The sequence below is a fragment of the Pongo abelii genome, chromosome 1, assembly GCF_028885655.2.
Source record: "Pongo abelii isolate AG06213 chromosome 1, NHGRI_mPonAbe1-v2.0_pri, whole genome shotgun sequence".
Lineage (NCBI taxonomy): Eukaryota > Metazoa > Chordata > Mammalia > Primates > Hominidae > Pongo > Pongo abelii.
This window is the reverse complement of record NC_071985.2, coordinates 85,640,476-85,654,568: the sequence shown is the minus strand read 5'-3', so window position 1 is coordinate 85,654,568 and position 14,093 is coordinate 85,640,476. Positions and strand designations below refer to the sequence as shown.

The 14,093-nt window shown below is 37.6% G+C and overlaps 1 protein-coding gene across 4 annotated transcripts in view; it reads left to right on the top strand.

Moving 5' to 3' along the window:
• Positions 1–1,005: 1,005 nt before the first annotated feature.
• Positions 1,006–14,093, top strand: part of PBX1 (PBX homeobox 1) — a 292,065-nt gene continuing 278,977 nt past the window's right edge. The window contains exons 1-3 of one of the 4 annotated variants that reach the window (XM_063726738.1): positions 1,006–1,464; positions 1,657–1,948; positions 5,170–5,243. In XM_063726738.1, coding sequence (XP_063582808.1) covers positions 1,758–1,948; positions 5,170–5,243 — 265 coding nt within the window. In that variant the 5' untranslated portion in view covers positions 1,006–1,464; positions 1,657–1,757. Of the gene's footprint in view, positions 1,949–5,169; positions 5,244–14,093 lie in introns of all 4 variants that reach the window. The other 3 variants (XM_054526223.2, XM_063726739.1, XM_054526230.2) reach the window with 3 other exon arrangements.

Genomic DNA, 14,093 nt, shown 5'->3' with positions numbered 1-14,093 from the left:
ACCTTGGACAAATTATTTAACCTGAGTTCCCTCTCTGTAAAATGGAAATAATAATCCATAACTCACAAAGATGTCTTGGGGATTAAATAAAATAACTCGTGTAAATTACTTGGTGCATAGTAGGCATTCAATAAATGTCAGTTCACTTCTTTTCCCAGTTAATAATGCTTATTAGACTATATTAAACACTAGAACTAGACTGTGATAATGCATTTCTTTATTAGGTATTTAAGCCAAATAACTAATTTCCCCCAGGGGGAGGAGAGAGAAATGTTGAATTAGTTTCATTTGGTGAACTTATTTATTAATCTTTCTTTTTCTTGAGCATTATTCAGTTTCATAGGCCATAATTTAGTTTTCATGCAGCAAAAATGACACAGTTTGGTATTCTTTTCAACTTTACTGTGCTAGAATTGTTTTTTTTAAATGTATCTATTATTACATCTGCCACTTATTAGAGATCATTATTAATTATATTAACAGCTCGATTGTTTCATAACTACCTCGTGCTGACAAACTTTTGCTCTCAGCAGTTTCCCTGAGGGCCAAGCATTTAAAAGAATCAAGTTTTAAATGACAATGCCACAGCAAAAGAAAAGCAGGGGTGGGCGGGAAGACGCACACCGTCTGTGTTCTTTCGTGATAATTTTATATGTTTGCATTTAAGTGGAGCCACATTCTCCTCAAGGACGCAACCTAAGTAAGGCAAGCAGGGGAAGTGGAAACTAAGTGAACTGGAACTCCAGTACCATTGCACCTTTAAGGACTGGAGACTTGGTATTAGCTCGGCCTCCTTCCCGGCCCACCTCTGAACTCTGATTGACAGGGCGCCGGGCGAGGAGGAGCTGAAGGAGGCTGGAGAGGAGGTGCAGTGAGGAAAGTAGGGGAGGAGGGGGCAGGTCCTTTATCTGGTGGCCAATCAGGGAAGTGGGGAGGAGCTCCAGGCGTCCTCCTCCCTCCTTCTCTCCCCAGCCTCCCGGCTTCCCCGCCCCCTCCCCTTCCCTTTGCCCCCTCCCCTCTCCTCCTTCTCGTCCTCCTCCTCCTTCTTCTCCTCCTCCTCCTCCTCCTCTCAGGCTGTGGTTTTTCTGTATATGTTTCTGGAGTCCTGAGCCTGAGCTAAACAAAAGCAGGAGGCTGACGGGGCTGCTGGAGTTTGCAGAGACACGGAGGAGGAGAGAGCCTGTGCTTTGCCTGCCGCCGCGGCTGGGGGAGATCTGGCTTTTGCAACAGCCCACCCCCTTTGAGATCACTCTGGCCCGGAGTGGGGGTGGGGGGCAGCGGGGGGTGGGGGGGGAAAGTTTGCATTGCAATCCCCCTGCCTTCCTCTCCTTTCTCCCGATCAATGCATATTTGCAAAAGGATTAAGCCACAGATTTAAGCGCCGGGAGCCCATTTCTGCCTTGCAAAGGAGACCGGACTGAAAAACCCAAAGCCAGCTCTGATTTCTTTTCGCCAAGTGGGAAGGTGGTTTATTTTTCTTGCTTTTTGGAGTCAACACCCTTCCCCACCAGCCCTTATCCCCACCCTCACCCCGCAACCCCTTCACGCCCCCTCCCCCTCCCCCTCCCCATCCTCCCACCATCCTCTAAAGAGGCAAAGGGAATTTTTTTTTTCTTTGGTCTTCTTTTTTCCCCCTTCCCTGTTTATCCTGAAAAGGATTTGAAGACAAGCTTGAAGGATAAAAAGCCTTGGTGCTTCCCAGGAGCCGAGCCGAGGAGCAGAAGAGGAAGAGCCGGGGGCTGCCGTAGCCTTTGGAGATGGACGAGCAGCCCAGGCTGATGCATTCCCATGCTGGGGTCGGGATGGCCGGACACCCCGGCCTGTCCCAGCACTTGCAGGATGGGGCCGGAGGGACCGAGGGGGAGGGCGGGAGGAAGCAGGACATTGGAGACATTTTACAGCAAATTATGACCATCACAGACCAGAGTTTGGATGAGGCGCAGGCCAGGTGAGATGGAGGCTTTTCTTTTCCTTTCTTGGGGTTTTTTGTTTTTCTCCCTCTCGCAGGGGGAAACAATGGGAACCGAATCACCACAGCGCTTTTTTTGAAAAATGTTATTTCTTTTCTCATTTTGACAAGCAACTACATGGCGGAGGAGTAAAATTTGAAGGAGCGTTGTTATCGAAAGTGCAATCGCCCATGCCGAGATGTGGCTGTGTACATATTGTGTGTGTGTGTGTGAATATAGGGGTATTCATTTATATCCACACAAACACACAGGCACGCCGAAAATACTGCCAACTGATCCAAAAGCGGCCCTCGGCACTTTTTACTGCTTTAAAAAAGTATCAGAGAAAGCAGAATTGTCAAGTTTTGAACAGCATTCCATGCCTTCTTGTTGAGGGGACTCTGTAACATTACAAAATAAAATGTCCCAAGAACACTTTATTTGCAAATTTAGTTGACTCCTTACCTAATTCAGCGAGTTTGATTTTCTTTCTTGACTCTCCCGACCAAAATTAATTTTTGTCTTTTCTCCTTTCTTCCCCCCTACCCAAAATACAAAACAACAAAAAAGCAGGGTATTTCTTTGTCAGTACTTGTCAGCTATCCAGAAAATATTTTGCATTCACTTAATTTTGTTTTTTTAAAAAGTTGATGAAAAGATAATTTTGTTTTTAGGCATATTTGTTAGTTTTAAGAGACTCAGATTTTTAGTTTAACTTTATTGTGTCCTAATTTCAGCCGGTTTACTAACCTTCCGTGACACAGACAGCTATGTATGGTCCTTTAAAAAGGGGTGGGGGGACAAAAATCAAGCATGCTCTTTTCCCCCATGCTTTTTCAGGACCACTTAGAAATGAAAGCATTTATGAATTTTATGTATTTCAGTACTATAGGACATGAAGGTCTTCATTAAGGAAACATAATAAACTGTGTAGCTTCTCAAGTTAATCCACTGCCAGGTATATGGTTCTCTACTCCAGGATTTTACAGTAAATTCTCTTTTAAAGTAAAACATAGACTAAGTGACAACCCGCTAACAGCTTGCCCAAGGCCGAACTCAAAAGGAAGAATTTTAAAAATCTGATGACCACATATGTCTGTACAATTACCCAGCTTTGTTATATCTCCGAAGTAGCGTTTTTCTCTTTGAAAACCCTGTAAACAAATATACACAACTCCTATACTTCAGATGACTTGGTTATATGGAGAAGACATCATTATGTGTATTTTTGTCTACGTGAAATAAGAATCTGAGTTGAGAAAATGAGAGGAAGCAGTTAAAAACATAGATGTTATGAATTATACCCAATTTTAGCTGCAAGCACATGCAACATGTAAACTCAAAAGTACTAAGGTTTACGGGTGTTTGAAAACTTGGAAATGTTGAAAGACTGAAAGTATTCTAAGTTTTGTTTAAATAGGGGAAATTTTAAAAATTAATTGGTGCTCTCTTTGAATTTTATTATCTGAAGAAAAGCTAATAGGTATGGTGAAAGGAAGATTTCCCACTGGCAATTCTCTTTTGAATTGGAACATTTTTCTCTATTATATTGTTCTAGAAACATACTCTCAGACATACCGATAAACTGGCTTAAAAATAAGTTTGTGAAGTGGAAGGGGCTAGTAAGAATAGATACTACTTTTTTGATGTTCAGTCTCTCTTTTTTTGTGAAACTGAGGACAAACAGGGCTTGGCGACTTCCCCCTTTCAATGGCCTAGATGCAGAGGGAGATCAGATACAATTTTGGGATGGGGAAATTTTCAGTTCTTCCTCTATAGCTGGCTCCATTTGTGTGCTGTGGAAATACAATATTTTTATAAAGCTGTGTGAGAATTGTTGTTTGCATTTCGGCCTATACATAATAATAGAATTAATTAAAACTATTTTAAAAGACCCAGGAAAGGTCTTTCATACTTTAAAGTATTTTCCACCTTTTTTTTTTTTTTTCCACCCCACATGAGAACTTACTAAAATCAACACTAAGCTTTCTTTTTGGATAAACAATGTAACTCCACTTAGTAGATAGTATGTCCTTTTTTCCTTTTCTAGTCACACCTTTATAATGTATATTTATTATTTACAAAAGTAAAGCATTAATATTTTAGATATAATGTATGTGTTCATTTTGGTAGTCCTGAATTTTGAGTTTATTACTCCTCTGCTGTACAGTACATAGAGCATGTTTCTGATCTCTGTTCTTCATGAGGATGTGTCTATTTTTTAACTTTCAAAGGGATTAAAAAAGAATTGCATGTGTTTTGAGTGCCAGAACTTTCCATTTATCTTTACACATTAATTTTAGTTAGTAGACAGAATTCACTTAACTAATAGCTGATATGATCAGTATTTTGTTTCCAAAACAGTATCATTCTGCTAAGTGGTTCCATAATAAAATAGAAGGAAAGGTATTGTTTTGTTCCTCAAGTGCATTCGGAATACACACACACACACACACACACACACACACACACACACAACCAGGTAAATCACTAATCTAAAAGACAAAATTGCATTTATTTTTCCCCCAATGGGTGCAAGGTCCTAATTGTAAATAATTGAATTTCAACACCTGCAAATAAGCAGTGTGTGCACAGAGGCATAATGTGAACACAGAGAAATGAATTTATTCCCCATATGGGTATGTTTGCCCCCTGGCAATGCATTTCCATACTCTTTAACTTGGGGACTGAAATGTTATAAATTGACAGTTCTACTCAGAAGACCTTTCAAGCATCTTGTGTTTATGAGAATACAGGGGCATCTGCGGAATGAATTCGAACACATGGATGAATTAAATTTGAAAACACACAGACCGAGAGGCAGACAGTTCTTAGGCTGTGGTCGTTGCATGGATTTTACAAAACTGTTAACCTACGCCTTTGGCTTTGCTGTGTTCATTGTCCTGGGAAGAATTGTGGGTTTAAGAATTACACTTTGATTAAACTACTCAAAAAAAAAAAAACCCTTTCCCTAAATGGGCATAATTTAGGTTAGTTCTGTTCTGTAGTTAAATCCCTACTCTCTCCCTGCTAATTAACATTATTTCTTTTTCTATGGCGGGACTCTGTATATTAAGTCATGAAAACAATTGAAGCATGCCACAGAGTTAGGCTTGGGTATATAATTTTGTCTAAATGTTCAAATGTTTTCACCCTGTGCGTTATCGGCAGTTTGATCTTGAGAGTCCACCTAAGCTATCATGTTGTTTCTTTCTTGCAGAAAACATGCTTTAAACTGCCACAGAATGAAGCCTGCCTTGTTTAATGTGTTGTGTGAAATCAAAGAAAAAACAGGTAGGAATGAGATTCCAACATTTTAGCATTTTCTTTGGCCAATTAAATAACCAGCAGTCACAAATCTATTATTTAAATTTCAGAATACAAGTACTGTTAAAATTTCAGAATACAAGTACTATGAAGGTTGACCTCATATTCGAATAGGAAGTCCTAGCCCTGCTTTCCTTAAAAGAAAGCATCAAGTTTCTTTGACAGTTATTATCAAGCACTACTGGTTAATTTTCCAGAACTCTGTTTCCAGTCTTTTTGAGATTGGGACTAAAATATAGATTCTGAAAGGAAATTTATAGACTGATGTATCTTTGGGGCAAAAATATGAAAGTAAAAGTTCATTTTTTTTAAGGAATATATTTTGGCCCATTTTTAAAACCCTAATTTTTTTGGAGTTGGGTATGGGGTTGCTAAACTGTTTAAAGTTTCCTTTTTTTCTTGTAATTACACAAAGCAGCAGACTAGAGGTTCTCAACAGAGAGTGTTGTCAAATACCTTTGCGGAATGCGCTATACAACATTAGGTTATCGGTATTTGAGTGGCTTGTGATTTTATTGCAGGGAGAATCGTTGGGTTTAGGAGAGTATAACGCCATGAGATCATTCACTCTGTTGTTTTTCTACTTTCTAGACCTCGTATCATGGACTAACACACTTATAACACATCCCAGGAGGGCATTTAAATTTTAAAGCAACAATTAAAAAATAGCAGTCATCAATCAGAGGTGTTCTTAAACAACAGATGCTCTGGGAAGGACATTTAGCAACATCCCCTTGTTTGTTTATTTTAATCCTTAATTTTCCAAAGTGGGTAAAGCTCTCCCTTGTAAGAAGAAAGATTTGAGAAGGCAATCTGAAACCAGGGAATAAAGATGAAGGACAAGGGGTGGTTACATAAAGCGGGAGCTTCTACTGGGCTCTGACTTACCCGCTCGCTTTAGAGCAGTGCAAAGTACCTGACATCCTATTTATTTATTTATTTTTTACAACAAGGAGTGTAACAGTCAATAATTCATATCTAAACCATATAAGCAAGGGCATGACATGAATGAAAGTGACAATAAATATGATTGCATGCTTGGTTGATATACATTGATAGTTACACATAAAAAAGGGGCGGGGGGAGAGGGCACACAGGGTGGCTTTCTGAGAGCTCTCTGTGTTTTTCTTTTAAAAAAAAAAGTTTCAAGATGTGACTGTTGATTGAATATGTAATTACTTGGGTCTTGAAATGCGTGTAAAATTAGTACTCAGCTCCTTTGTTGAATGTTATTTGTGTTGTGCATAACATTCTAGACAAAGCACCTGAGAAGTGATGTTCGGACCTCTAAGTCTTCCAGGTTGCCTTGCCAAAGCTTAACCTTATTGCAAACCTGTTAATTGCATTATTTTAGCTGTGAGACACCTTTTAAAAGATTTATGGACTGTGCATTCAAATATCAAAAGAGCTTTTTTCCAGTTTGTCACACTTTTTAGTTTCTTTTTTCTATTAGCCCAGAGTAGGAAACTTAAGTGTGTATATATATATATATATTTATATATATTTTTTTATCTTCTCTCTTTTTTCTTCTTTGATCTCTGATGCTTATTTACTTTGAGTATTTGGTTTGTTGAGATTTGTTTCTAACCGAGTATGAGTTCCTGCTGATCTTGTTTCATGAAATGTAGACTCAAAATATAAAAGCATATGTGATAATATGGACTAAAGAGAGTCTATTTTTGAAGATATTTTATCAGATTTTTATTGAAAGGAAGCCTGTCAGGGCACTTAAATGTACATTGTGGCCAAAGTGCTTAATTCTAGTTTCCTAATTAAAACCTACTGAGGCAGTAGATCAAAGTGGGTGGGTGTGAATAGAGATCCGGTTTAGGTGTGGGTTAAAGAGTTCGCTCCTTGTTCATGTTGGCTCAAGTATAGTGATAGGAAGTAAAGTAGTCGTATTGGTCAAAGTAACATTCTAAAAGTTTTGTTTTTTAAATTTTGTGTCAATACATTTAATGTTTAGAGACTTAAAAAAATCTAAATTAAGGTTTTTTTGTGCTGTCTCTAGAATAACATATTTTAAAAAACAGTTTACAAATAATGTAATTGAAAGTGATAAGAGTCATTGCCCCGTGTTAAGGGACACACACACACACACAGACACACACACACAAATTTTGGATTAAGAGGGCACCCCTGGGTGAAAGTAGGGGAAAAAAAAGGCTTACCTCCCTCTTAGTCTTCAACTTGTGTGTTGGAAGGATTGAAGGGAAGGCAAAAACCTCTCCTGGAATGTTGAGTGTTGTGTTAAAGGTAGGAGTCAACTGTGGTGTGCTAAAAAGAACCCTTTGATTCTAAAGCACGATTACTTGGCTACTCAAGACCCTGGAACCTTCAATCTTTTTGCCAGCGTATCTTCCATGCAGTTGATGTGTCGGAGCAACAAAGTGTCTGTAAAGTTGCAGGAGCCTTTTTTTTTACCCCCTCTTTTTCTTGATACAGAGCTGGTGAAAACATCGCTTGAGTGATCAGTTCACATACATTCCTTTATTGTTTGGGGACTTTTTCTATTGTTACTTTCAAGCCTCTTTGCATCAAATGAGTATTTTTGAGTTTCCATCTCAAGCATTATAATGCTTATAATAATAATAGAGGTTACTTGATTTAGGGTGGGCTTTGTTTGTTCGTATTCTAACACGAAGTTCATACATTTGGCTCACCTAGGCAGGACTCGAGAGGAACTTGGTAATTACATTGATTTGTTATTTTTGCTTTTTTGCATTTGTTAATGATTTTATAGTTGGAAGACTTAGAAATAGGTACAAAAACTGGCTAAGATGTATTACCAACCTTTTGGAACTTTAAAAATACATACACACATGCACGTAACACCCCAAATTAGGCAGTGCCGTCTGAATTACAATTGATTGATGGGTGTTTAAGTCAGAAATTACTGTGGGGATATTTAAAAAACAAAACAAAACAAAAAGAACCCATGTGTCTTCTTGCTTCAGAATGTGGGTAGTTTTTATTTTGATACCTTTTCGCTTTTAAAAAAATAAATGCTAAGAAGAAGTGCCAGTAAAATGCTCGGGTGGCAATTCTCTAAGAGCAGCTAAAAAACCCTGTCAAGACCTATAGCAATGTATATTTCACATGTGGCTTTTATCTGCTGGCTCATTCTAGGAATACAGAGACAATTAGAGTTTTGGATCATTTAATATAACATTTTCTTTTGGATTTTTAAGATCCATTCCTTGTCTTCTGGCATATTAGTAATAGGCTAAGTTTTGCATGTGTGTATATGTGGTGGTAATGGGGTTGGTGGGATAGAAGAAAAGGAGAAAAAGTCAAGCATATTACATTTCTTTAAAAAAATCTTGAATATATTTTTAAATATTTCCTGATGTTTTTTATTCCTGTGTCAAAATCATGCAAGTTTAAAAATTAGGAAAACACGAAAAATATTGAATGCCATTTACTAAGGAGAATATTTATAGATAGCAATGAATAGCTGCAATTGTTGTGAATAGTTTTTAATTTTAGAACATAATAGCTATATATGGCACTTTCCAGCCAGTTTTCCTCTGTGCATTGTCTGCATCAAAGTTAACACAAATCAAATCTTTGGAGGAGGTTAAAAAAATTTATTTTTTGCTCCTTAACACCCTTTTGTTCTCTCTCTTTCCTTTTCTCCCTGTGTTCAATTAACACCCCCATCACAGAACTGTAGTGTGTGTGTGTTTTTTTAATTCTACTACTGTATTTCACTTTTGACACCCTCCCTTATTATTCTGGCCTGCCACTTCTTTTTAATATAGCAATTACATTATGGGACTTCTCCTCTTCTCCTCTCCCCTTTAAAGCGTTAGAGAATAATTTGTGTGTCTATGTATATGTGTGTGTGTATGTTTGCATATATAGGTGGAGGGGCGGTGGGTTATGGAAGGAAGCTATAGATTGCAGGAAGAGAATTCTGATGGTATTAGGCCTCGAGCAAAATAGGAGTAAAATAACTTTAAACCATTTAGAGCAGCCTCTGATCAGATTCCTTTTGGGGTTGAAGTGGTAGGAGTCATTTTTGTAGAAGGTCATCGATAGCCAGCAAATGCAAAAACTTTTCTTGCTGATGAGAAAATTCAAGAATTTGGTTCATTTTTTTTTTCTCCCTCCTGGTAAAGATGCAGAGGAAAGAAAAGGGGATCAAATGAAAGGAACTTACAAGTCAGTTTTACCTGATGCTATCTTTCAGGTACAGTGTGTTAAGGCAGAAGTAATGTGGTTAGACCCTATATTATTTATTTATTATAATGTGGATATAAGCTGTAGACTTACAACAATATAACTCTGACAGACATAATATAAGAAGAACTTGTAATGAGAAATGACCTTTCTTTTTAGTCACTTTTGTGTATTCCATTTTTAGTCTACTACTAGAATTAGAACAATTCTGGCTTTTGAGAAGTGCAAAGAGCAGTTTGGTCAAAGCTGCCAGAATGAGAATTTGGGAAATTTTGGTGTCATTTTTTCTAACAATAGGAGTGTCTGTGAGGATTGGACATGAGAGAGATTTAGGTTATACTGAAGGATCTGGAAGGGGATTTATAAGCAGGGAAACATAGAACCTTGTGAACTAAGAGCTGTGGGGCATTGAGCTGGGCCGGGTGTGGGTGGGTTCTGTACAGTAGGCTGCACTGTTGGCTGAGAAGGGGGCATTACCTGCCTGTGTGATTAGTTCACTGCTGGTGCCAGACCTATTCACATGGTTTTGCCCCTGCATTCTGTTGACATCCATGAACTTTTTGTTGTGGTTGTTGGCAAAATTATAAAAATACCCCCAAACAAGCAAATAAACCAAAACCTAGATGTTGCACATAATTTAAATTGGAAGACATTTTCATTTGTAAAGCATGACCCTGACTTCTTTTGTGTCATATGCATATCTTAGGAAAGCTTATTCTTCAATTTGGTTTCAAATCTCTTTTAGATGGATGATATTATGTTTGAACTTGGTGAAGTGAATCTAAATATTCTTTTTATTGCTTTTCCTTTAAAAAAAAAGTTTACCAAAGCACCACATGATAGAGACAGTGTCTTAGGTCCAGCTGCAAACAGCTCTTATTCATTCTCTTATGACCCTAGAAGCACCCATTCATTTTCATTGCCATATTAACCTGATTCGGAGGAATATAATAATTTTGGTTCCATTGCCCTTTACCTGCAACGGTGTGGTAAGATTTAAGGAATGCAGTAATTGATAAATAAGTAGAGAATTCATGAGTTGTTTGTGAAGTGCTTTGAGTTCCTGTGGGTTATGTAAATAATTAAGGTGCTGTATTTTCTATAATAAATTATCTCAGGATTCATATCTTATTTCACAGGATATCACTGCATTTCACTCTTTCAGGCTAAAAAAATGTACGTCTACTGGTCTTTAATTAAGTAATGGGGTAATCAATCGTCACTCATGAGGAAAGTTCTGTGGTTGTATCTTTGCCCCATCTGCATCTCAAAGATAGCACTTCTCGGAACTTAGCAGAGTGATCCCCAGAGGGGAAAAAAGGTGCAGGAATAGACTGTCATAAGATTATAACACCTATCCCCCCCGTGATGGCAGAATATGGTCAATAGTGTCTTACCCGAAGGTCTTTTTACCTCTGACAGCTCTCTTTCAATCTCTCAATTATTGGTGGAAATCAAGATTGCAATGGGTGGAAAATTCATCCTTTTTGGTTTAGGTTGTAGTTTCAACTGCACCTTCTACTGAAACTTTTGTCATTAAGTAGGTATTGGGGTGGGTATACCTCATACTCTGTGCTAGTTCTGGACCTTCTACTAAGTAGCTATAAGACCATAGAAAAGTTGCTTAAATAATTTTATGATAAACTATAATAGTAGTGGTTAAGGACCTGGTCTTTAAAGCCAGACTCTCTGAGTTTTTATCCTAGATCTTTTACTTCTTAACTGTCTGGCCTTATTCAAGTTAAAAAACCTCTCTGTGCCTCATTTTCCTTATTTATAAAATGCAGGTCATAATGGTACTTATCTTAGAGGGTCGCTGTGAGGTTAAATAAGGTGATAGATGTAAATTACAGTGCCTGGCATAGAGTAAACAGTCAATAGCTGCTAGCTGTTATTATTTCTGGACTTGTTTTCTTATATGAAATAGAGAGGCTTATACCAGATGGTCCCTAAAGACAAAGCCAATTCCAAGACTCTGATTTTATGCTGAAAAGAGACAAAAATTGCTGAATTTAAGATTTGCTTTCTTTTTTTCCTTGCATTTTTTTTTTTTGTCGGAGTCTCACTCTGTCTCCCAGGTTGGAGTGCAGTGGCGTGATCTCGGCCCACTGAAACCTCTATCCCTGGGTTCAAGTGATTCTCCTGCCTCAGCCTCCTGAGTAGCTAGGATTACAGGCATTCACCAGCTAAATTTTGTGTTTTACTAGAGACGAGGTTTCGCCATATTGGCCAGGCTGGTCTCAACCTCCTGATCTCAAGTGAGCCGCCTGCCTCTGCCTCCCAGTGCTGGGTTTACAGCCGGAAGCCACCATGCCTGGCCCTGTTTCCCTTGCTATTCTCTTAAAGTAAGAATTAGCTATATCTGGCCAAAAGTCTGGGACTAGATTGGAAGAAGAGGGGGAAAAGAGAATGGGTAAGAACAGAGGAAAAGTTTTTAAGCTACTTTAAAAACTTTTAAACTACAAACTGGACAACAACCACTTGAAAAACTGGGATTGCATATTAAGGATGGTGTTTTCTTAGCGTCAGCAACTGGAGGCATTGTGTAATCACAGTTAAAAACATTTCATTTTTCTCTCTGAAGATACATAAGCCTATCCATTCAGCTTGCAAAGTTCCAAAGCAGGAAAAGCAGCACAAGTGAGTTTAGGGCAACCTGACCTTTTCTTTTTCTTTCTTTTTTTAAATTATACTTTAAGTTCTGGGATACATGTGCAGAACTTGCAGGTTTGTTACACAGGTATACACATGCCATGGTGGTTTTCTGTACCCATCAACCCATCATCTACATTAGGTATTTCTCCTAATGCTCTCCCTCCCCTTGTCCCCCACCCCCTGACAGGCCCCAGTATGCGATGTTCCCCTCCCTGTGTCCATGTGCTCTCATTGTCCATCTCCCATTTATGAGTGAGAACATGCGGTGTTTGATTTTCTGTTCCTGTGTTAGTTTGCCGAGAATGATGGTTTCCAGCTTCATCCGTGTCCCTGCAAAGAACATGAACTCATCCTTTTTATGGCTCCATAGTATTCCATGGTGTATATGTGCCACATTTTCTTTATCCAGTCTATCATTGATGGGCATTTCGGTTGGTTCCAAGTCTTTGCTATTGTGAATAGTGCTGCAGTAAACATATGTGTGCATGTGTCTTTATAGTAGAATGATTTATAATCCTTTGTGTATGTACACAGTGATGGGATTGCTGGGTCAAATGGTATTTCTGGTTCTAGATCCTTGAGGAATTGCCACACTGTCTTCCACAAGGGTTGAATAATTTACACTGTCACCAACAGTGTAAAAGAATTCCTATTTCTCCACATCCTCTCCAGCATCTGTTGTTTCCTGACTTTTTAATGATTGCCATTCTAACTGGCGAGAGATGGTGTCTCATTGTGGTTTTGATTTGCGTTTCTCTAATGACCAGTAATGATGAGCTTTTCTTCGTATATGTTTGTTGGCCACATAAATGTCTTCTTTTGAGAAGTGTCTATTCATATCCTTCACCCACTTTTTGATAGAAGACAACCTGACCTTTTCTTGCCTTACTAATACGTTCCTTATTTAGGAAATATGTTATCTTTGTCATAAGGACCGCCTTGATTCATAGCAGATTTATTCTTTATTATTTTTATAGCTTTCTTGAAATATATTTCTAACACTGAAATTCACACATTTAAATAATATACAGTTAGGTGGTTTTTAGTGTATTTACAAAGTTGTGAACCGATTATCACAATCTAATTTTAGAACATTTTTATCAGCCCCCCTGCCCCCCAAAAAAACCCAGTACTTTTTACCAATCAGTCCATATTTCCGCCTTCACCTAGCCCCTGGTAACCACTAACCTACTTTCTGTCTTCGTGGTTTTTGCCTATTCTGGACATTTCACATAAATTGAATCATAAAATATTTGATGTTTTTTGACTCATTTCTTCTGTTTAGCACGTTTTCGAGGGTCATCCATACCGTAGCATCTATCAGTACTTCATTTTTCTTTATGGCCAAATACTATTCCACTGTATGGATATACCACATTTTGCTTATTCATTATTCAGTTGATGGTCACTTAGGTTGTTTCAATTTTTGACTATTATGAATAATACTGCTGTGAACATTTGCTTACAGGTTTTTATGTATGAATATGTGTTTTCATTTCTCTGCATAAGGAGTGGAATTGCTGGCTCGTGATAACTCTATGTTTAGATTTTGAGAAACTGCCAAACTGTTACAGAGTGGCTGCAGTAGGCACATTTTTTTTAAAACAGCTTTATTGAGGTATATTTGATATACAAAAATCTGTACATATTTTATATATATTATATATAATATATTTAATATATATTATATTATATATTTATATATAATATATATTACATATTTAATATATATTATATATTATATATTTATATATTATATATTATATATTTATATATTATATATTATATATTTATATATAATATATTATATATTTATATATTATATATTATATATATTATATATATTTTTAATAATATATATATATATTTTATATATATATATATTTTTAAGATGGTGTGTCCCAGGCAGGAGTGCAGGGGTGTGATCTTGGCTCACCACAATCTCTGCTTCCCGGGTTCAAGTGATTCTCCTGCCTC